At 37.2% G+C, this 21872-nt stretch overlaps 3 protein-coding genes across 3 annotated transcripts; 1 reads left to right on the top strand and 2 right to left on the bottom strand.

Moving 5' to 3' along the window:
* Positions 1 to 37: 37 nt before the first annotated feature.
* LOC129803736 (uncharacterized) lies at positions 38 to 759 on the bottom strand. The gene is made up of 2 exons (XM_055850507.1): positions 443 to 759; positions 38 to 369 (listed from the first exon to the last, which is right to left on the bottom strand). The coding sequence occupies exons 1-2, from the start codon at positions 590 to 592 to the stop codon at positions 259 to 261; spliced, it is 261 nt and encodes an 86-aa protein (XP_055706482.1). The 5' UTR covers positions 593 to 759; the 3' UTR covers positions 38 to 258.
* A 514-nt stretch (positions 760 to 1273) lies between these two features.
* On the bottom strand, positions 1274 to 20763 carry LOC129803727 (clustered mitochondria protein homolog). The gene is made up of 6 exons (XM_055850479.1): positions 20494 to 20763; positions 7216 to 8662; positions 5195 to 6974; positions 2617 to 2742; positions 2121 to 2548; positions 1274 to 2048 (listed from the first exon to the last, which is right to left on the bottom strand). The coding sequence occupies exons 1-6, from the start codon at positions 20606 to 20608 to the stop codon at positions 1793 to 1795; spliced, it is 4152 nt and encodes a 1383-aa protein (XP_055706454.1). The 5' UTR covers positions 20609 to 20763; the 3' UTR covers positions 1274 to 1792.
* A 42-nt stretch (positions 20764 to 20805) lies between these two features.
* LOC129803734 (PRKR-interacting protein 1 homolog) lies at positions 20806 to 21619 on the top strand. Its single transcript, XM_055850492.1, has 2 exons — positions 20806 to 21000; positions 21067 to 21619. The coding sequence occupies exons 1-2, from the start codon at positions 20878 to 20880 to the stop codon at positions 21598 to 21600; spliced, it is 657 nt and encodes a 218-aa protein (XP_055706467.1). The 5' UTR covers positions 20806 to 20877; the 3' UTR covers positions 21601 to 21619.
* Positions 21620 to 21872: the final 253 nt, after the last annotated feature.

Raw genomic sequence — 21872 nt, 5'->3', positions numbered from 1 at the left:
AGAGAATAATTGCGCCATCTATGAGAATAAATAAATGTTTTTCACTGAAATTTCTTTTATTTACATTCATTTTTTGGGTAATTTCAACAATAGAGTCATAGCTCAAGATTCTCAGGGTATCACCACATCCCCTTCCAGCACATCAGCTGACTAGATAACCCCCCGGACGGCAGGAGAGCCTCAAACAGTCTAAAGCAGGCGGCTTGATGTTTCCGGAAGGGGTTTGAGGGACTTTTGCACCACTCTAAATTGGGTATTTTACTCAGGACCACCACGATTGATATAGTCTATCTCCTTGTCATCCAATTCCTTGCGCCAGTAGCGTCGTGGAAGCTGCCAATCCTCAATTGTGGGCCTCGATACCGTGTTCTAAAAATTCACCGGAAATTTAGCACAAACTTTCTCCATTGATTATGTAAACAAAAAAGCTCAAGAAACTCACCGCACTCCCAGCAGATCCCTTCCCAGTGGCTACTGTGGCAGCTATAAAGCCCTCTGAAGCCGATGAGATGCCATTTCCACCACCTTTCCGGAACTTTATTGTAGGAATCCTCCTTGGAATTGCACTTCGCACAAAACTCACGTAAACCATCTCTGTCGGTGTGAATTTTTGCACCAACTTGGCCTCCCAATGCACTTTAATCGACTTGCAAGGTAGGAAAATGAATTTTTCCCGATTTTCACCAATAAAAACCCAAAAGAAAATATTCTGGGTGAAAGTTCCGGATGTCACCGTGAAAAGAAAATGACATAGAAAGTTTCTGTGTGTTCGCCACATGTGGCGTTAGTGTTGCCAATTAGGCCGCCAAAAAAGTAATTTTTGGACTTTTCTAGTCAATTTTGTGAGGAAAATTAAATGAAAATCATAAGAATTATCCTATGTATGTACTTCTAAATAAGAAAAACCACCACTGAGCAAGTATTTCTTGAGAAAATTGCTGGTAATACAAAAGAGAAAAGGAGGAACATTTTTACTCACCGGCGTACTCAGTTTTCACAGAAAATATTCACTTTACTAAAGAAATTTCATTGCACATTTTTACAGCACACTTTAATTTAACAATTTCTTTCAAAGAATCCCAGAAAATCACAGGAAAAATGCATAAAACACTCGTAAAATTGAGAGGAAATTCTTAGCGCGTCTTTTCTTTTGGCCGCCGTTTGACACTCTGGCGGTGGGAACTTGAATTAATTCTTCCCGCTAATGAAGACATAACCTCACTCCCAAGAAAACCTCTTCCCGGACAATTATTTCCTCACAAAAAAACCGTAATAATTGGCATATTTTATTCGATTTCAATAGTAAAAATCAAATAATTTTAACAGATTGCTAGAGTAAAACATTATCCCGTAGAGATAATAATGATAATGATTTTTTTTGGTAGATTATCCATTCATAAATGTGAAAAACTCTTTCTCAAATCCAAAAAAACAAGAAAGAAAACCCTCTACTTGCAACTATATTTCACAAAAAGAATCAAAAACTAATGATCTAGAAAAATGTATGAAAAAGAGACAAAAAAAAGAACCTAAGATCTATTTAGGGGAGAGATGGATCAACTAAACCGGGCATGACTACGAGAATTGCAATTTCTTTTATAAAAAATTGCAAAAAAAAATTATTCTCCGAGCTGAAAAGTTGATTTTTCCAGCACAAAAGAAGCCTGGTGATTAATTATTTTAGTGAACTATTGAACGATATTATTATTTGATAGGCTAAATGGGGGGTTTTTCAGCGTGTCTCTTAAATCAGACACTCCCGGACACACTCAGCATTCCAATGCGCACAGATTCAGCTCGCCGGTTCCACCTGGACGGCATCTACATGATTCTCCTCCGGACACTTTGTTGCCTCCTCCGTGGTAGTTGTGGTAGCTGCAGAGGCCGTTGTTGTTGTAATTGTGGTTGTTGAGGAAGATTGTGGCACTTCATCCTGCTTATTCGTCGAGATAATCCTCTCAATCTCTTCCTGTTGCTCCCCCAGAACCCCATCAGTCACCCTCTGACGCTTCTCAATCTCATTCTTCAGATTTACAATATCCTTGGGACTGTTTTTTTCCACGAAAGAAACAATTAATTCCTGGCCAATCCTTCTCAAACATAACCTCAAAATTCCTCACCTTATTTGCACAAAGAGAATCCCATTGATTGCATTGAGCATCTCCAAGACTGATCCCATTGACGGTGGCTGAATGTGAATTGGAGGCAGTCCCGTGGTCAGCTTCCCATTTGAGTAGATGTCATTCATCTTCTTCTGCAGCACCACCGCCTGCTGCGTCAGATGCTTCAGGCACTCACTCGATTCCTGCGTCTTCTCGTGCTGCTCCCCAAATTGTTGCTTATAGATGGCATAGGCCTCCTTTTCATTGTTCAGGGCTGACCTAAAGTCACCCATGCAGCTCTGTGTCCTGGCCACCAAATGGTAGCTCACAGCCACTTTGAGTGACTTCTCACCGAAATACTTGATATTGAGTGCCAGAGCGTGTTCCAGGAAGCGCAGGGAAAGCTCATACTCACCCACAGCATGGAGAATCAAGCTAATATTGCTCTGCAGAACAAGATTTGAATTTAGGAAAACACGAACAATTGAGCGCAACCGCAGAAAAAAATACTAACATCGAGAAGTGCGATATCCGGATGATCATCGCTACAGATGAGGAGCGCCAAGTAGCGGGCACGGTAGAGGAGTTTGAGGGCTGTGCTGATCTGACTGTTGGCGAAGCAGTACAGTGCCAAGTGCGTCTATAGAATGAGTAATGAGGAAAGGTGTTTTATTATCCAAAAAGAAGCTCCTCCCATAATTTTAGGCACCGCCCTCTTTAGAAGCTTATTACAGTTGTCTCTCGCTCAATCAGTTCTTTTTCAATCGGGCGACAAATTTTGTTGACGATTTTCACGTTTAATTATGAAGTTAATTTGCTCAAATTCGCTGTAGTTCTTCCTATTTTATTGAGCGCTTTTTGTGGAATTTACAAAGGCTTTGACGCCCAAATCTATCGATAAACCGGATGACATTTCGCCCCAAATGCCCATTTGAGAGAGTCTACTGTATCAATTGAAATTCATTAAAGAAAAGAAAAATCTGCACGAATCAACCCATTCTAACTAAGATCGGGCTCGGGAGGCATGAAAACGAAAAATCTACCTCATAAAAATAGACCACGCCCCCAGAACTATTACAGTAAAAATAGATAAAGGGACAGATAATCCTAACCGGCTTATGTAGGTGAGATTCTTAATGTGAGCCAACTCGGAATGCATGCAAATTCGATTTAGAGCTGAAGTTGGGGTACGCCATTCAGTTATCTTGAATCAAATTCGTGAAATTATACAAATTTTGTATTTAAACCTAAATATCAAAGATTTGGATGGAGTGACAGAAATGTGATATACAGGTGAAATGTAGACCATAATGTTCTCTATAATTTTGCCGTAGAACTTGATCTCATCGATTAATTAGAAGCCGAGATAATCGAGGTTGTTTGTTTCTGAACTCGTTTTTTCGACCACAGCGCCCCAAGTGTTCATTTGATGAACTGCAACTATATGAAAGAATTGTTGTATTTTGTGACACTTTCCATTTAAAACCCTATTTTAAGTGTCTTGGTCAAGAAGAAGTAGTCAAATTGACATCTGAGTGGTTTCAAAGCGTTATTATTGGAGAAATCAATTTTTTCACACTTAAAGGACAAAATCGGACAGATCGCATTATGTGATCGAAAAATGATGTATGGACGAAATATAGAGACAAATATCCTATACAATTATGACGAAGTAATCATCAAAATCGGTTCAGCGACAGTCGATATAATTGAGGTTATGTGATATTGAAATTGTTTTTTTCGACTGTGGTGCCCCTGGTGTTGGTCCAACGAAGCTTAAGTGTTCTAGAAAGTTATAGCATTTGGTGAGATCTTTCATTTAAGCCCTCACTCATCAAAATCGGTCAAATAGAACCGGAGATATGATTTTTTTAATTTCGTGAAATTTGACCCCTCATATCTCCGGTTCTATTGAAACCACAGCGAACCCACGTCACTTTTTGTAAACTCCATAGCTTAGACTACAACACTCTAAAATTTGATTAACTTGCACAATGCCGTTTTTGAGAAAAATTACTTTGAATTTCGATGAATTTTGACGCTATCGCAGCGCCACATGTGCTGACTTTTTGAACTTCCATCTGAAAGTGCTCATCGAAACGAACACACATACCAAAATGTAGGTCAAAATGTTAATTAAAAGCGGAGATAGAGGTCGGTCAATTTTCCAACTTTGATCCCTTATAGCTCGGGTCAGGGGTTATCGATCGACTTAAGTATTTTTCATTTGATAGGTATAATCTGCGGCTATATTATACTAAAATTTCAGCCCGATGCTCAAATGAATTTTTGAGTTATTTAAGTTTGAAAAATGAAAATTTTTCTTTTTAAAAATAGCGCCCCTAGCGGTAGTTTTATGAACTTGCGATGTTAGAAGGGGAAGTGGCAATTTACAAGACCTTTCCAAAATACCCTCACTTTTTAAATTCTGACAATTAGAACCGGAGTTATATAGCCATTTTAAGAAATTATTTGTAGACCCTTTAGCTCGGGTCAGAGGGTCAGTGGACCTTAAGTTTGGTACTGATCGAAAGGTCTAAGGGCCAGCTATAACATACTAAAATTTGAGCCCAATCGATGCCATAGGGGTGGAGCTATTGAGAAAAAAAAATTGGTTTTCAAAATGGCGGAAGGAGGGGAGGAGGCAATGTACCAAGTTGCAATTTTCGTCCTTGCCAAAAACCGCAAGTCGATATCTCTCTTAGTTTAGGAGCTATTAAGCTCCAAACAGCGGCCGGACGGACGGACGGATGGAAACAGTTTTTAGCCATATTTTTGACCAGGAAGTGGTAAAACACATTTTCGCAGTTTTTGTTAGGATTATTGCAATAAAACAATGCATCTCTGAAAAAAATGACGCACAATTTATAAATTCTCATGAGTTTTTCAGGTTATAAGTAACATAACCTGAAATTATAAACTAACTTCTTCGCCAAATGAGAAATCAAGGTCCATTAAGAAAAGTATGATAGGGCTTATAACCAAAAATGTCAATATCAATCGGGATTTCGCGTGTTTAATATGAAAATCAAACTCAAGACTTCCTGAAACTTCCTGAAATGGATTTAGAAAAAATTAATAAATAAACTTACGTATTCGGAGATTGTGTATGGATGATCGATGCCGTTGACTCTCTCACTCATTAGCACCGCCCTCTGTTGAATTGTGAGCGCTTCCTGTGGATCTCCCATGATGTAGCTCAGTCGTGCTAACATCCTTAGGCACTGAGCATTCTCCGGATGCAGTGCCCCATAGACATTATTGAGAAGATTGAGGGCTTCGGAGATGAGTTCATAGCCCTCCTTAAAGCATCCCTGCTGAATCTTACTCTGACCCGTTGTGTAGAAATTGTAGGCATCAGAAGCGCGTGGATTGATGTGTTTGACCACGGGGAATACATTGAGGATGTCATCCTCGTGGAAAGTTGCCCTGTGCCGAGCATCGAAAATGTACTCACGCAGTAAAATCTGCAGTCCAACCTTCACACAGAAAGCCCTCAACAGACTAATCTTCTGCAGTTTGTACATCTCAACAACTGCATCGAGATTGTCACAGGCCAGATCCCAATCCCAATATACTTTCAGCTCTCGCCGAATTTGCTGCCAGAGACTCTTCTGTGTGAGCTGAGCCCACTCGAGATTGTCAACTCCGACACTTGGACCAGCCTGCTTGCCATTGCGTCGGCGATTGCGCCTCTTCTGCACCTTCTGCAACTCATCCAGACCCACCAGGGGACTGGATATTGTGCCAGATGCCAGGAAGCAATTCAAAAAATGCGAAATAGCCAGTGCCATTGAAATCATTTCGCAATTTTGCATGTAAGATGTAAAAATGTGCTTTGTTGCACGCAAAATCAACTCTGACACGGCAATCGTGTGCAAATACTCCAGGGACTTGACCTGAGACAGCTTCGCTGCCACCCGACCAAGATACCTTATATTTATACCTCTGGCATGGAGAGCCTCTGTAAGAGTACTTCCATCCATTGGTGCTGAAGCATGATCCAAGAAATCTTGCACAAATGCTGGGATTTGCTTCAGTACCAAAAATTCAGCAGCATCCTTCACCAGCTGCTTCTGTTTCCTCAGTGAATTCGCCGCATCGACATTGTCCACATGACGAATGCCCGGCGAAAACACATCAGGATTGAAGCGTATGTCAAATTCAGTCTCTTTCAGACTACCAACAGCCCCACAGGCTCTCTTAACCACATCCCGTGAATCTGTGGCGAGTTTTTCCGGAATAACACCCTCAGAGATCGTCTCCATCATCTTCACCGCCTCCTCCATACGCGAACCATCAGCCTTAACATTATTGTTAGCTTCTACCTTGGGCACTTGGTCCCCTTCTTCTGTTTTCTCTACCGCTTCCTCACGCTTCACCTCTGCAGCAGCTGCAGCCTTCTTGGCTGCATTCAGCTGCTGCAGATGAAAAGCTGCGTGCTTTATGAAGGTCACATAGCGGTCATCCGCAAAAGCATCAAGCAGTTCTTGCCTCAAGCAACTCAGCTTGTGCTTCTGCTCAATCGGATACCCCAAAGCCCGAATTTCCGGACTCAATTCCTCATCCAACTTCAAAAAGTTCACATCAGGTGGGAAAGTCTTTAGTAAATCAAGGATGTAGTGACGGCCATCATTACCAATGATGCCTTTACACTCCACCGATGAGCACAATTCCACAGGTTCACCCTTCTCATTGAGCACCTCATGTGGCAAGATCTTAAGATGATGACTGGCTTTGTTCAACAGCTCCAAATACCTCGGATGAGTTATGACCGTTTTACCGAAATCAATTGATCCATACACAACGCTCTGTTCTTGCTCCTTCTCCAAAATTCCCGGGATGATTGACTGGGCTGTCACCCGATAACCCCTTGAATTAACAAATTGTATCTGCTTACAAACTTTGCTACACTTGCTACAAACTTTGCATCATTCTTCATTCACCATTCGATACACTCTTCATTCGACATTCGACACACTTCTTCATTCAACATTCAACACACTTCTTCATTCGACATTCAGAATAGCGGACCCTCACTCCAATGAAAGTAAGTAATTTAACTTACCTGCACACTTACATTCCTAAATCAAAACATATTTCACAAACTTACCTGTAGTCAATGACAACGGTTCCAAGAGTGTACAGTCCCTCGATGTCAACTGCACTATAAACTCTAACACCATGCAGGTCATTCCTTGGTGCAACGAAAGCTGCAGCATCGCCTCCCAGATCCTTGTAGTGATCACGAATATCAAATCCCAGAGAGTAGAAGATATTGTTCCAAATATACATTTGATTCTTCGTTTCCTCTCCCGGATTGATGGCCATTACATTCCCATCGATTACAGCCATAGCGCCTCTAGTGGCAGCTGTGACAAAGTCACTGTGAACCTTAAAGATGGCTCGTTCGCGCAAAAGACGCTCCGGAAGATTCTTTCGGGGCAATTCACGTGTAGTTTGTATCTCCTCATTCCAATCACGCGTCTGCCCCGGAATATGCTCTTCGTAGCCCAATTTGCTAGAGAATGTATCCTCAGCCCGAATTGCATCAATTGTATGCTCCTGCTGTGGAGCACACCAAGCATACGTCTGATACGGTGTTGCAATGCGTTCGAAGGGATGTTTCTGTGTGCGTTTCTTTTGCATTTGCGGAAAGGCACGCTTGAATGTGGGCGACAGTTGGGCCAACAAATCAGCCAGGGAGTGGGAGAGGTAGCTGGGATTGTCTGGCTTAGGATTGAACACATCATCTGTGGACTGATTGACATAGAAGCCACGCGGACAGGCAGAAATGTGGTATCTCTTCTCCTCCATCGTCACCACATACAGATACATGAGATCACCGTGAAGCTTCCTGGGGCCAGGTGGTGGATTCCAAGCACTTGTTGTCAGAATCTTCAGTGCCTGTGTCGTCTTGGCTCCCTTAACACCTGGCTGGAGGGGCATCAGTGGCCTCTCCTTGGTCTTAGGCATAATATAATCCGGTGGTGTGCAATCAACACTCTCCGGACGTGTTTTCTTCTTCTCCAACAAATCCCCTTGGGTTATTTGCAGAAGAAATGTAAGGGAACAACAATCCAAACCATTGTATGCATCTGCTGGATCAATTGACTTCAGCAGATCCCTAATGTGACGCACATGAATCCTAGCCTCGCGCATTGTATATGGCTCCTCAACCACCTTCAGTACACTCCCCTCTTTCAGTCCCTTGACATTCTTCAACTCTGCAAAATTATCCAATGTCACCCCATCCAATTGCAACGAGAAACACGTCCTGTGACACGTATCCTCTCTATCCATCAACAACTGATGGATCTCTTGCACCAATTCCATGCTAGACACCTGAATGGACAGTGGCTCAGCACCTGGACTTATTATTTGCACCGTAAACCCTGAATCTTGAATCAACTCCAGTACATCCTCAGACGATTCACCCTCACCACCCTTTCCGTCATCGTGACCATTTGTGGTCGGAGCACCATCGTGACCATTGACAGCCTCTGGTGTGCCATCTTTCGATGACTTGCCGTCTTGCTGCTTTTTCTTGCCATTGCCCCCTGGAACAGAGACTTAAGTACTTAGGACATATCTAGCAAACCTGTCCTCTAAGTTTATGTAAACAAGTATGATTTTTGTATCTGAACTACAGAACTATGTTCGATTCTATAAGTTGAGAAGCTTAAAAAAAGAACCCTATCAAGAACCCTTGGGAAGAGAACGAAGAATAATGGTACCACACCTTCGAACTGCCCCGTGAAAAAGAGGTTCTGAAAGCAGATGCCACCAAAAAGAAGCCTCAGGGACGATGTCTCCGATCATCTAAAGGTGGCTATTGATAACACCGGAACCACGACCGGAATATCGGACAACATGTAAGAAAACATACCCTCACATTTGCGTGGGATGTTAAGGACGGGGATGAGCCAAAGAACTATCACGAAATTTTCCGAATTCAGACTAAACATGGTAGTCCGCAACTAGCAGGTTCGGAAGACCTCGAGCATGCCAGTGCTATCCGGGCATCACCTTCAGATGATCAATCAATCCGAGTTGAGGAGGATGAGGGTTACCCTCATTATCCCCGGCCGAATGGAACACTATATGATCGTGATTAATTTAATATGTTCACAGAATGAATTGAAAACAAAACGCTGGACAGTCTTAAGCGGTGAACAAAGGGATGGGGATTAGCTTATCTATGTCGAAATCGACATTGTATTCAGGCAAACGTGCACCACGGCCGTGCAGCCATAACTTCCTGGCAGTAGTGCAGGCTTGCACTAATCTAAGAACCCTGGTCGATCTAAAGCAAAGTTAAAGGAGATTTACGGCGTGGTAATATGTATTAGAGTAACCGTGTAAACCACAAGTAAGGACTTCCATTTGTGTTCCAATGCCAAAGGATCGGCATTGCTTGCTGTATGACGCGACTGATCTGTCTCCTTATCAAGAGTTAGCGATTTGCTTAATTCCATTTTATAGTAAAGGGTCCGTGGTGCAATTCGTAAGAGCGTTCGGCTCTTGGGCGGTGTGACCCCCGACTCGATTGTCACAGTTATACATATGACTGAAGCGCCTGAATAGACATGTTTCTCATACACATTGCAATCTGAATAAAATTTGTGAACTGTATAATTTACAAAATGGCAAAAAGAAAGCTCGGTACATCAAAATAAATAAATAATAATCTATTTTACAGTAGATTCTCGTTCAAACGCTTCTTTCAATCAGGCTATTTTTTATTTATTTTTATTTATTTATAAGTTCATAGGCTAGTTTATCATTCGGGTGTCTGTTGCACTCCAAAAGTTTGTTGACAAATTTGTCAATTGTAGCAAATATGCTCAAATTTGCTACTGTGGTCAACGGACAGGACGAACAATACTTATAATAATTGCCACGAGAGGGCAATTGGGACGGGCGAAAATGGACGAGAAACGAGGAACAGACATCTAAGCTGAAAGCCTAAGTGAGTGGACTGGACATTAATAAAGCATAAAAGTCAGTTTTAGTTGAAAAGTAATGGAGTCTACACTACTAACACAATAAGTACTTATAAAGCACTTAAAAAGTACTTAATTTAATGTAATGCCTTAATTTTAAGGAATTGTGGAATAACTTACTGTCTACCAAATGTAAGCAAAATAAGTCAAATTCAGTAACACCTTACATAGTGTCAGCCATGTGGTTTCTACTAGTTTTATCGAGATTCTTCATCATTGAGGATTTTTTGAGCAATTCACAATTAGTATGAGTATGTAAATTTGAAATAGGTTATGTAGGTGAACAAAAAATTGTAGGATTTAAAACAGATTTACACACGAATTTCTCAACTCAGATGGCATTTACAGCAATTGCAATTGAAACAAAATGCACTGTACAACGCCTTTTTATGGTTATAAATAATTAAGTTTAAATATAGCATATAATTTAAATATACATAATAAATGAAATACAATTTATTTTATTTTTAAGTGGCTAAAATACATGTGAAAATTGCATCTTGAGGGGAATTTCTCATGTTTTACTGCTCTAAAGACTTTCTGTTTAGGTTAGCCGTACATAACCTCAAACTATGAAATAATCCCTTCTGTAAATAATGTGGATACTTTTTATTCAAGTTTATATATAAAATATATTCTCTAAACCACAAAAAAGATATGGCAGCTATTTCAGTTACGAAAAAAGTCCATTAAAATATACGCCACGCCCATTAGAAATTTAAAAATTGAAATCAAAAAATTTATAATCGATCTTTCAAAAATCAAAAACAATAAAAATTCAAGCAACATCATAAACAGCAGAAAATTAAATGTAACTTCCTTCAAAACTGGACAACAACAAAGAAGTCAGAGGTTATCTATCAATAAGTGATTAGGAAACTGAAGAAAAACATAAAATTCACTTTCCGGATGAGCAAAAAAAGCTCGAATTATCAATGCATTCAAACGGGAAATGCGACTATTTCAATGTTGCAAATGATACCTTCAGCCGCTTCAGCTGGAGAAAGTGTCTCCTGGATAAAATTAGATCAGAAACATTTTTGATGGAGAAAGGAGAAAGTCATCGAACTCCTGTTGCTTTAGGAAATGTCTCAATAGACGAAAGAGACCTTTTGAGAGAAATGAAAAGTGAAAATGCTAAACATCTCCAAGTCAAATGACACTGAAGAAGAAATCCTCTCATTCTCTATACAATATTTATTAATAAACCAACCAACTGTACACCAAATGAATTGTATTTCAGCAGGAATTCAAGAGAGAACATTACTTTTTAAACCAATTCACTTCTCCGTCAACACTAAAATTAGATAATTCAATGCCAAAGTGAATGAAGTACGTGATACAGACTAATTGGGAGGGTTTCTTTGTGGCACCAAAGGAACAAACAAAAACAAAAAGCACATACGGAACTTCCAAGAAAAACCCAAATAATTCACAAGAAAATTTTAGATTAATATTTTTACGAGATTTCTAGGCCAAAGTCCTCAAAAAGCAGATAACTTAAAATGTAATTTACAATTTCAGAGATAATCTCTTTCTGTGGATTTATTGATAACATTTTAGGCAATGCCGTAAATTTTCTTTTGACTCACAATCCGTGCCAGGAAATCATAGTGAATATTTGGGTGGGAATTAGTAGACTTATCGGTCAATTTGGACGCATTTTGAGACACGTTTCTCGATTAGAAAAATTAAAAGAAGTAATGATTGAAAACCAAGCAGCATACATTTTTTGTTACATTTTGTCCATTTTGTCATATTTCAAACATGGTTATTCAGATAATGCTTAAGAAATTTTCTAGGCGAGAATATTTCATTCGAAAAGGAATAAATGAAGGTTTTTGAATAATTATTTCTAAAATTTTTCAAAGTTAAATGTTTAAAAGGCTTCACAGGGCGTATGTGTCAACCGATTTGAACAAGTATGGACTCATTTGAAAGGTTTTGAAATATCTAAAATATCTGGACCGATTTCACCAGGTTACAAACAGATAAATAATTTATTTTTATGCGAAATGCAATTACAAGCAATTTTGGGGAAATTTTTATCTGTTAGTGGCACTGAAAAATCAATATTTTTTCTTCAAAATCACTCATAAATTTGAAGAAAATGTTTATACATTTGGAAGTAAATATAGGGTCGGAGGAACCCCTGAAATATAGGGTCTGTTCGACAGGGAACCCCTATTGACACTTTTGTCAAAATGTTGAAAATTATTTAATGTATCTAGTAAAATATAAGTAATATAATGTTTTTCTGTAATATACCTTTTACTATAGAGATGTTCAAATTTCATATCCCAAATAGTACAGAGTAGGGTGTCAATAGGTGCTGACGCGAGTTTTTAAAGTGTCAATAGACGTTCCTTTCACACTAATACACTCAGTCCCGGCATTAAGTCCTTCGAGATTATGCACCTGACGGAATTATGCAGATACAATTATGCAAGTTTGCCTGCCATTGGGAGTCAATTTATGAAATCATTATTGAAATATGCCTGAATGTATACTATTTTGCGACGCGGGAAATTTAAAAAGACTTCTTCTTTTTCAGATTAAAATTATTCTATCCATTTCTTGAAGAACTCTGACAAAAAAGTATTGTTTGTTAATGCATTTCTTTTAAATAGTTAAATATTTTTGGTTTGACTACTTTTACTTCACGTGAAATTCGTTCTACGGCCAAATTATTCAAAAGAAAGCCCCTGTAGGTATGCAAATTTTCTCGATGCGTAATGCAATTTAGCGCGTTTTTCTCGGTCCCGAAAATGTGCATAATCCCGGGACTGAGTGTACCTCATAAACATTAAAGTTAAAGGTTCATTGTAAATAACGAATTATTCAGTACTTTTCATTCATCACTATCTAATTATATTTAATAAAAATATAATTTATAAATATTATATACACAGTAAAAAATCGTGTAAAAAAAAATAACATGTAATTTCCAAATTACCACTAGAAAAATTGTAAATTTTGATTTTTACCACTATTAAAATGGTAATTTTTGTGTAAAAAATAATTTCTGTAAAAATTTTGAGCGTGTAATTCAAACATGTAATTTTTACCACTATTCAAGTGGAACAGTGTCACTTAAAAAGTGGTAAATATTCAACAGCGTGTAAAATTTGGTGCATGTACTCAAAAACGTGTAAAATCGCCATAATAGTTTGACAGCTGCTGGAAGCATCCACCTCGGTGAGTATTTTCTTTAGTTTTTTGAGGTTTATAGCCTCTAATTTTGCGAAAAAGACCAAATCCCTCAAGAAAAAAGTGGAGTACTCCTGCTAGTGTGAATTTTCAAAGTTTTATGTGAGTGATTGTGGAAAAAATCCAGTGTTGAAATTTACGTGGCGTCACTTTCAGTTGTTTTCTACTGTGCATTTTTCCTCGGATTTCTGGTTCAAAGGGCAGTTTTCTGCCAGTGGTGGCCCCCACAATAACCACCCCTTGTGATCATCAGTCCTTCAGTCCAATCCTTAAGAAATACAGTGTGAAAATCTGCATATATTTCAACGGGTATTGAACATGTTACAACTTGTCACAATTCCACATTCTATTCCCGGAATAGACGATTTCTCTCAGTGTTTCTACCCCGTGGGGCCCTCCTGTGCTCTTACTGAATCTCAAATCCATCACTCATTGATCCTCCCAAGTTCCAGTGAAAGTTTGGAGCGTATTTTTTCCGCTATTCAACTTCTACGATTACGATTGTGTAATTCCGGGAACGATATCCCTTAGTACCCTGTTTATAGGGCATTTACTATTGTAGGTGACTTTCATTTAATTAAGCTTATTTAATATGTACAAAGGGAACTGGATCACGGAGATGGACATCCAGGTGAAATGAAAGTATGCTGATAAAACGACTAGAAGCTGGAATGCAGCAATTAGGAAGATGCGCATGGAGGAATATCTGACGAAGGAAGCAAGCAGCCCCCTAAGGTTAGTTTTTTCTTATTATCTTCTTAATATTTTCAAAATTGCGTTTATGTCGCTCCTGGACCTGCGAATCTTAAATTTCTATTTTCCGTCTAAAAATTAATTGTTTTTTTTTTCTAATTTACAGATCACCAAAATTGCATCCTCAAAAAAGAAGTCCTTCCACATAAACGAGGCTTTTGCTGCTGGACATGGATAACAGATAAACAAAGAGGGAAAAATTGTGAAAAGATTTCTTTTAGGAAAAATAAAATTACACGCTAGAAATTACATGTTTTTTTTTAAATTTTACACGCTCCTTTTTACACATATTTGAAAATTACATTTTCCAAATTACACGGAAAAACATTACACGCTGGAAATTACACGCAAAAAAATATTACACGCTGAAGATTACACGTTTTAAAAATTACACTTTTCCCAAAATTACCACTATAATAGAGATGTCAAAAATTACCTACTATTATAGTGGTACTTATTTTGTACTGTGTATATAAATATTTAATAAAGACAATATTAAAAAAAAGAGTTTTTATTCCTTAGTCTTAGTAAAGGAAATAAAAGTTACTTCTAATGACAATTTTATATGCGGTGCTATCTGATTCCATGGTGAAAAACATTGCAACAACTCCAAAATAATTTTATTTTTGTTTTTTTCCTGTTTCATTTCAAAATTTCCATCTGTTATTATATTTTATTTTATATTTTTTGGGATGTCTAATTTTTGTACGGGAACTTCTTGCTATTTGTTTTTACGGAGCATTGATAGAGACAAGATAGAGCTCGTCGTACATTTTTTTTCGTATAGAATTTTTAAAGAGTTACAGTAGAGTCTCCTAAATTCGAACGCTCGGGGGGTATTTTTGACATTTCCCCACCCGGCAAATTCTGCAGAATTCTGCAGAAATTCGTCAGATTTGAAAATGTAATTCCCGAAAATTCTGCAGAATTTCTGCAGAATTTAGTTTTAAAGGTGGATCCGATCGTTGTATGAAAATTCTGCAGAATTTTCTGCAGAATTTCTACAGAAAATTTTATGAATTTTCGGCACTTTTCTCAAGATGTCGTTCTGTCAAAATGGACTTGGAATATTTTCTCTGAAATTATTTATCAACTTGGTAGAATTTATAATCACGATTTTCATGATATATTTTATATATATAAATACTGCGAGGGAAAATTCTGCATTTTTTGATAAATTGTACATTGTACAAGAATTTTCTTGGGAACAAAAAAAAATATTACGATGTGATTTTCAGCTGAGGCCTTTAAAATTATTTATTATTTATGAAAAAATATTCTTTTTATTTCATTAATTATATTTTCATCAATTTTTCCAATAAAATGTATAGATTTGAAATAACCGTCTCTGAAGCAGCCATTAGGTAACGGGTGTGAGACTTCGCTTACTCGAGACACATTTTGATAGCTTTGGTTATTTTCCGTTACGATCGCTAGTGCGGTTTTTGAATGGTGGCCGTTAAAAAAGGAAGAAGAAAAATTGCGGAATTGCAGAACGAAGTTTTGCTGGGTCTCTCCTCCCAAATTCGAACGATTTTTTCAAAACTAACGATTTTTATGTGAGATTAAATTTTACTTTGAATCAAATTCTCGTACTTTCTCGCAAGTTTTAGTGGTAACATACTTCCTTTTCATTTTATACGATAATAATGTATGTAAACATTCAAGAAGAAGCACATATATATGATTTTCATTCACCTAGTATACGAACTTTCTAACTTAACCTCACAATTGACATTTTGAATCCAAACGGCGTTCGAATTTGAGAGATTCAGATTTGAGAGACTCTACTGTAAATCGTCAGTAGGATCAGCAATTGACGTAATGCCCTAGACACACTTACGACTTAAGCCGAGAGACGACTTTGTGGAAAATGATGGAAATGAAGTTGAACCATTATTTCAATTATAATTATGCTAATCCATCTCTCGGCTAATCCTCAGGTCTGTGAAGGCACTATCTTAATCACTCCATCAGCAGTTCTTCTAACAATGTGGAAATACACATATTATATAAGAACCGCTAATGAGGTGACGAGGAAGTTATTACAATTGCTGATTCAACAGACGAAATATTTATATTTAAACGATGAAAGAAAACTTTTGAGACATTTTCGTAATAAATCAGACAAATTACAATGTTGATAGGAATGGTTTGGACCGTTTGGACTAAATCCCTTTACACATTGGGAGCGATTTTCGTCAAAATTCTATATGTTTTAACTGTCAGTGGAAACGTCAAAATTCTGTCAAGTATGCAATTAAAACGAAAATTGTTCCCAATGTGTAGAGAAAGGCCTAGAAAGAATAAAAAAATCTTGCTAGATAATATCCACTAGTCATCGAAATCCGGAAATCGATAACTTTTATCCTTTCAGCGCTAAGCCGAAAGAAACATACAACCAATAAAAATGTTCAACCAATATTGAGACACAATATTGGGAGTCGGGTTAAAAATTTCAAAAAAAAATCAATTTTGACGAAGTGGGTAAAGAAGAGTAGATTAATTTTGACCGTATAAAATTCGATTTCAACAATTTTTTTCAGTCACTGGTGTGTTTGGATGTTTGGACAATTTTCAAAACATATCCGTCAATAAAAGAAATCTATGGAGCCGGTTTCTACAAAACTCAAAAAGCAAAGGAAAATGGTCGTGAAAATAAGTCTCTAGAAAATATCGTGTTATGGGCGGTCAACGACAACCAGAAGTTGATATCTCTTGACGTTTGACCTCTATTGTTTTTTCTTGCACTCTTAGACAAATTTAGTCCTAACAACCTCATATACAGTAAGCATAGACCCATATCTATGTATAGGTAGGATAACTAAATGAAATAGTCGACCAGTATTAGTTGCAGTATCTTTTTCATTTAATTATCGTAACTAAATTATATTACTAACGGGTACTATAACATATTACTTCCAATAACTAAATAAATGGGGTTGATACCCATCTCATTGGCTGTAATAACTGTATAATATTACTTGTCTGTACTATACAGCATTCATTGTAATGTCTATAAATTATTTGTTATGAAGATTAATTCGTAATTAGTTGGTTTTTTTTCAATTTTTAGAATTATTTTCTGTTATTCATATTCATGTTCCGTTTTCTTATACAAATTCATGTATAAGAGCATATGCATCCAACAGAAGTGTGCATGCACTGAGAAAAAAAGAGGATGCGATTAACTTTTTTTCCTCGTAACTTTAACACTTTTTAGGTGTAAAAATATTTCAACATTTTTTAATGTTAATTTTACACCTTTTAAGGGTAAAATCAACATGAAAGAAGGGTAACTTTAACCCATAATACACCTAAAAAGGGTAATATTTACACCGATTTCGGATAAATAATGCAGGGTAAAATTAACATTTCCGGAATGTTATTTTAACTTTTTCGGATTTCTCTCAGTATGTAAAATGACGCACAAAATCACTCTACGATGGACACTCTATAATATTTAGATAATTTGAATGGAATATAAATTATAGAGTACCCTTAAAATAGTGGGACTTAAAAGACACGACATCCTTTCGCATGCACTTCTTTCGTAAGAAAGCCCAAAATAGACACAGGGATCGGCTTAGGGATCAGCTTGAAAAATGAGGATTGGTGTCAATATACTCAGGGATCAGCCCAAAATTTGGGGGATCAGTCTGAGCTTCAAAATTCGGTCTAGTGAAATTTATGAGGATAAAAATATATAACTCCACTTTGGGTGTTTTTGGGTACTTTTCGAAATGTCAATTTGGTGAAATAAACATGGAGTAATGGTATGCAATGTCGCAAAATCTTGGAGTAATGGAAAAGTCAGATTACTCCTATCTTTATGAAAAATACGTTGATATTAAACTTAAGATGTCTTTCAGCAATCAAAGTGTGCACATTTAATAGAAATTTACGCTGAAAACACTATTCCTTAAATCTAAATCTTCAGTGTATGATAGTTTGAGCTGATCTACCGCCAAATTTTTCGAGCTGCGTATTCTGGAGGATCAGCCTGTGTCTATTTACGGCAAAAGACTGAAGCACGGCGGCTTCAAGTTGTCAGGCACATTTATTTGCATTAGTTGTGAGAACTAAATAGAATTGGTGGCCAATATTAGTTGGAGTATTGATTTCATTTAATTAACACAAACAAATATAATTGTATGAAACCATTATGAAATAATTGCTGCGATTTATCAACGTAAATATTGCTTTATGTTCTCACTACTAATAAAATTATTATGAGAAAAATGTTTTAAGATTATAAGAACTATTTTAAATAAATTTGATAATTATCATTAGTATTTATGTCTAAACTTTTCTAAGAATGTGCTATTTCATTGAATTGAAATAACAAAAAGGTAAGATGTTCTGTTTATGATAAAACAAAGATTTTTCATAATTACTAGTCGTTTATATAGAACTACTAGAGATATAATGTTCTAGGTCCTTAAAAATTAATAGTCAATAAAAAAAATATTAAAGGAGCGCAGAAATCCTCTATCAAACACACGTCATAACGGTTAGAAGAAAGTACTCTCCCTTCGAACGTTCCTGCCTTCGAATAATGTGAATTTTCTTTTATTTTTCCTACGAGACTTACACATTTCTATTAAATGTTGGTTAGCCTATCAATTATTGATAATTTTAGGAAAAATAAAAGAAATTCATATATTATTCGAAGGTATGAACACATTCGAAGGGAGGGTACTTTCCCCTCACTGAATTTAATTTCTTTACATTAATTCATTATAAACTCAATTAATTAATATAAAGTAAGTATCTGAGAAAAGTACTTGTCAACCAAAATTAAATTGGAAGAGAGAATGAAGGAAAATATTATCAAAATCGGTGCGCTGTCACTTTTCCACGAAGCGAGAAAAAAGTGCAACAAAATGGACTTTTGACCTAAAAGCCTCTACACATTGGCAGCAATTTTCATCAAAAATTGCTTTCTTGAAGGAAATTACGTGCAATGCTATAAGGCGTCTACACATTGGGAGCAATTTTCGTCAAAAATTGCGTTTTTGAAAGAAATTTGACGTTTCCCCCTACAACGCTGCAGGGAATTTCGTTCAAAAAAGCTATTTTTGACAAAAATGTCTCCCAATGTGTAGAGGCCATTAGGCACAAACTTCAAAATTCTGTCAAAAATGCAATTTTTGACGAAAATTGCTTCCAATGTGTAGAGGCCATAAAGTAACTAAAAATCCTTTCAAGGCTACAATTTAAATATCAATGGCGCAAAATTGAATTATCGAAAATCTCCTAAGGTCAATAAGAGAAATACGCTTACGACATTTGGCAATGAAAGCGACCAAAACTTGTTTTGCAGAAATTCACAGGAATTCTTGTATTTTATGAATGAAAATGGAAATTAAAAGCTAAAATTTAAATAAATAAATAATCCTTCAAAATATTTATTCAATTTGTAGATAATTTCCTGAATTATCAGCAAAAAATTTATTCGTTTTCCTCAGGAATGGAATGACAAAAGGAAATGTTTGATATTTCAAAATAGTTTTATCCTTCAATAAAATTATCTTTAATGCGCAAAATCGACAAATCAACTCAACCAATTGTTCAGGAATACCAAAAAAAAAAGAAAAAAAAACTTGCGACAATTCATAAAAAAGTGTGAGAAAATCTCACAAGAGCAAACCCAGGCAGAAGACCTCCAAAGAGAGTGCAACAAACTGCACCAGAAAATCTCCTCCAGTTAGTGTATGCCTACTTAGCACGGAGATGCTAAAGAAATCTCGTCTTTCGACGCCAAAAGTCAAACATTTACTTAGGATTTTAGTGCTCTTTTGAGATAAGAAGTGGAGTGATGAGCACGTTTTTCGGCTACTCTCCAGCCAATTCCCTGTGCTTTCAGCCGTTGACAATCACACAAACTCCCGTCCCATATCACTGGGAACAATAAACTTCAATAATAAAGATTAATTATCTAATAACGCGACATTTTTTTTTAATATTTTATTACAATTTTTTTTCTAGAGAAATTTTTGGAAAGATTTACCGGTCGGAAATTTGAATTTGGATAGATGCGTGAAGATAGCGACAAATGGAGAGGGGAAAGGGAATCAAAGTCACATGGTCAGAGGAGGAGAGATGGGTGGAAAAACACGCATTTTTCGCACAACTGACCCACTTTTGGGGCACTGTGATAGCCGCTGGGAAGACTCAATGGCCCAGTGGAGAAAATCCAGGTAGATAGTAGAGCAATAGAGGGGTTTTTTGGGGGTTTTGCAATGCCCAAAGTCACTCATGAAATTCCCACCATTACGTAACAATCGAGATTATGTGACAATGGCAACTTTGGAGGCTCCGTGGGGCGAGCACGTGGTGCTCAATATCTCAAAAATACCCAGAAAATTCCCCATTGATGGTGAAAAATCATAAAATGGCCATTTTATTGGAAATCTTACCTTTTTTCTTGCCATTTTGTTCCGGTACGGCTTTTGCTATGACGGTGGGTTCATCGATTTTTGTTTTTTGGTTATCCGGCACACTTTGGGGCACATCCACCGCGTCTTGGGCCATCACAGCTATTCACAAGTCTTCTCTGTACAATTTTCCACACAATCTATACAAATTCACTGGATTTTCACCACGATATTTCCACGAAAATTCCTATTTTTCTGCTCCTCTTGCAAACCGCACTCACAAAATTTCCACCGACAGTGAAGTTGCCTAATGCCATGAAGTTAGCTGCACAAAGGTTAAATGTCAAAAATGCCGGATAAATGTCAGTGTAAAGAGGAATTTGAACAAAAACAGAGATTTTCTCTGAGGAAAATCCATCCAAAACAATGGAGAAGGCAGAGGAAAAACCGGAAAGTACGGAAAATGAGCCTGAGAAGAAGAAAAAGTTTGTTGTGAGATCAGCTTCTGATCTGCAGAGGATTCGCTTGGAGAAACTCATGAAGAATCCCGTACATAACCTCAAAATTGATGAAAATTTCTCTGTTTTCATGGTGATTTTCCTATTTTTCTTCTAGAACAAACCTGTTATTATCCCAGAAGCACCACGGGAGAAGGATCACTTGAGCTCAGTGCCGTCATTTGTGAGGAATGTCATGGGATCGAGTGCAGGAGCAGGTTCTGGAGAATTTCATGTCTATCGGCATCTCCGGAGGAAAGAATATGCCCGGCAGAAGCACATTCAGGAAGCCAGCAAGAGAGAACAAATGGATTTTGAGTATCAGGACAAATTGGAGGCAAATCGTCGATTGGCTGAGGAGAAAACAGCTAAGAAACGCGCCAAAAGACTCAAAAAGAAGGCCAAAGCCAAAGGAAGGGCAAAAAAGCCACGAGAGGAAGTTGCAGAGAAAGCTTCTGAAAGTGAAGACCCGTCTTCAGAGGAAAAATCTGAAGATGAGGCGCAAAAAGGCGAAGAAGACTCTGAAGAGGGTGGGGAAAAATTATCCGCAGACGACGAAAACCAAGGAGAAGCTAAGGAAAAAGACGAAGGGACTCCTCGGACTCCTCAGGAAACTGAAAAAATTGAAGATAAAAAAGAAAATTGCGAATAAAGAATATTTTTTTGAAAAATTGAAATTTTTGGTGGGAATTTTTTGATCTGTTTATAACAGTTTTGGGAACCTTCAAAATATTATTCACCAGTAAAATTATTTTTTACCATCAGAAGAAGAATAATAAAAAGAGTTTAATTCTGTTTTCTTGATTTTCTAGTGGAAAATTCAGAAAATGACAAAAATTGAGAGAAAAATCCGAGGGAAAATCGAAGTAACCAAACGAAAAATAAACGTTTAAAATTTAAATTTGGAACCAACTTCACACTGTT

This window comes from Phlebotomus papatasi, chromosome 2, assembly GCF_024763615.1.
Source record: "Phlebotomus papatasi isolate M1 chromosome 2, Ppap_2.1, whole genome shotgun sequence".
Lineage (NCBI taxonomy): Eukaryota > Metazoa > Arthropoda > Insecta > Diptera > Psychodidae > Phlebotomus > Phlebotomus papatasi.
This window is presented reverse-complemented; position numbering and strand designations above follow the sequence as displayed.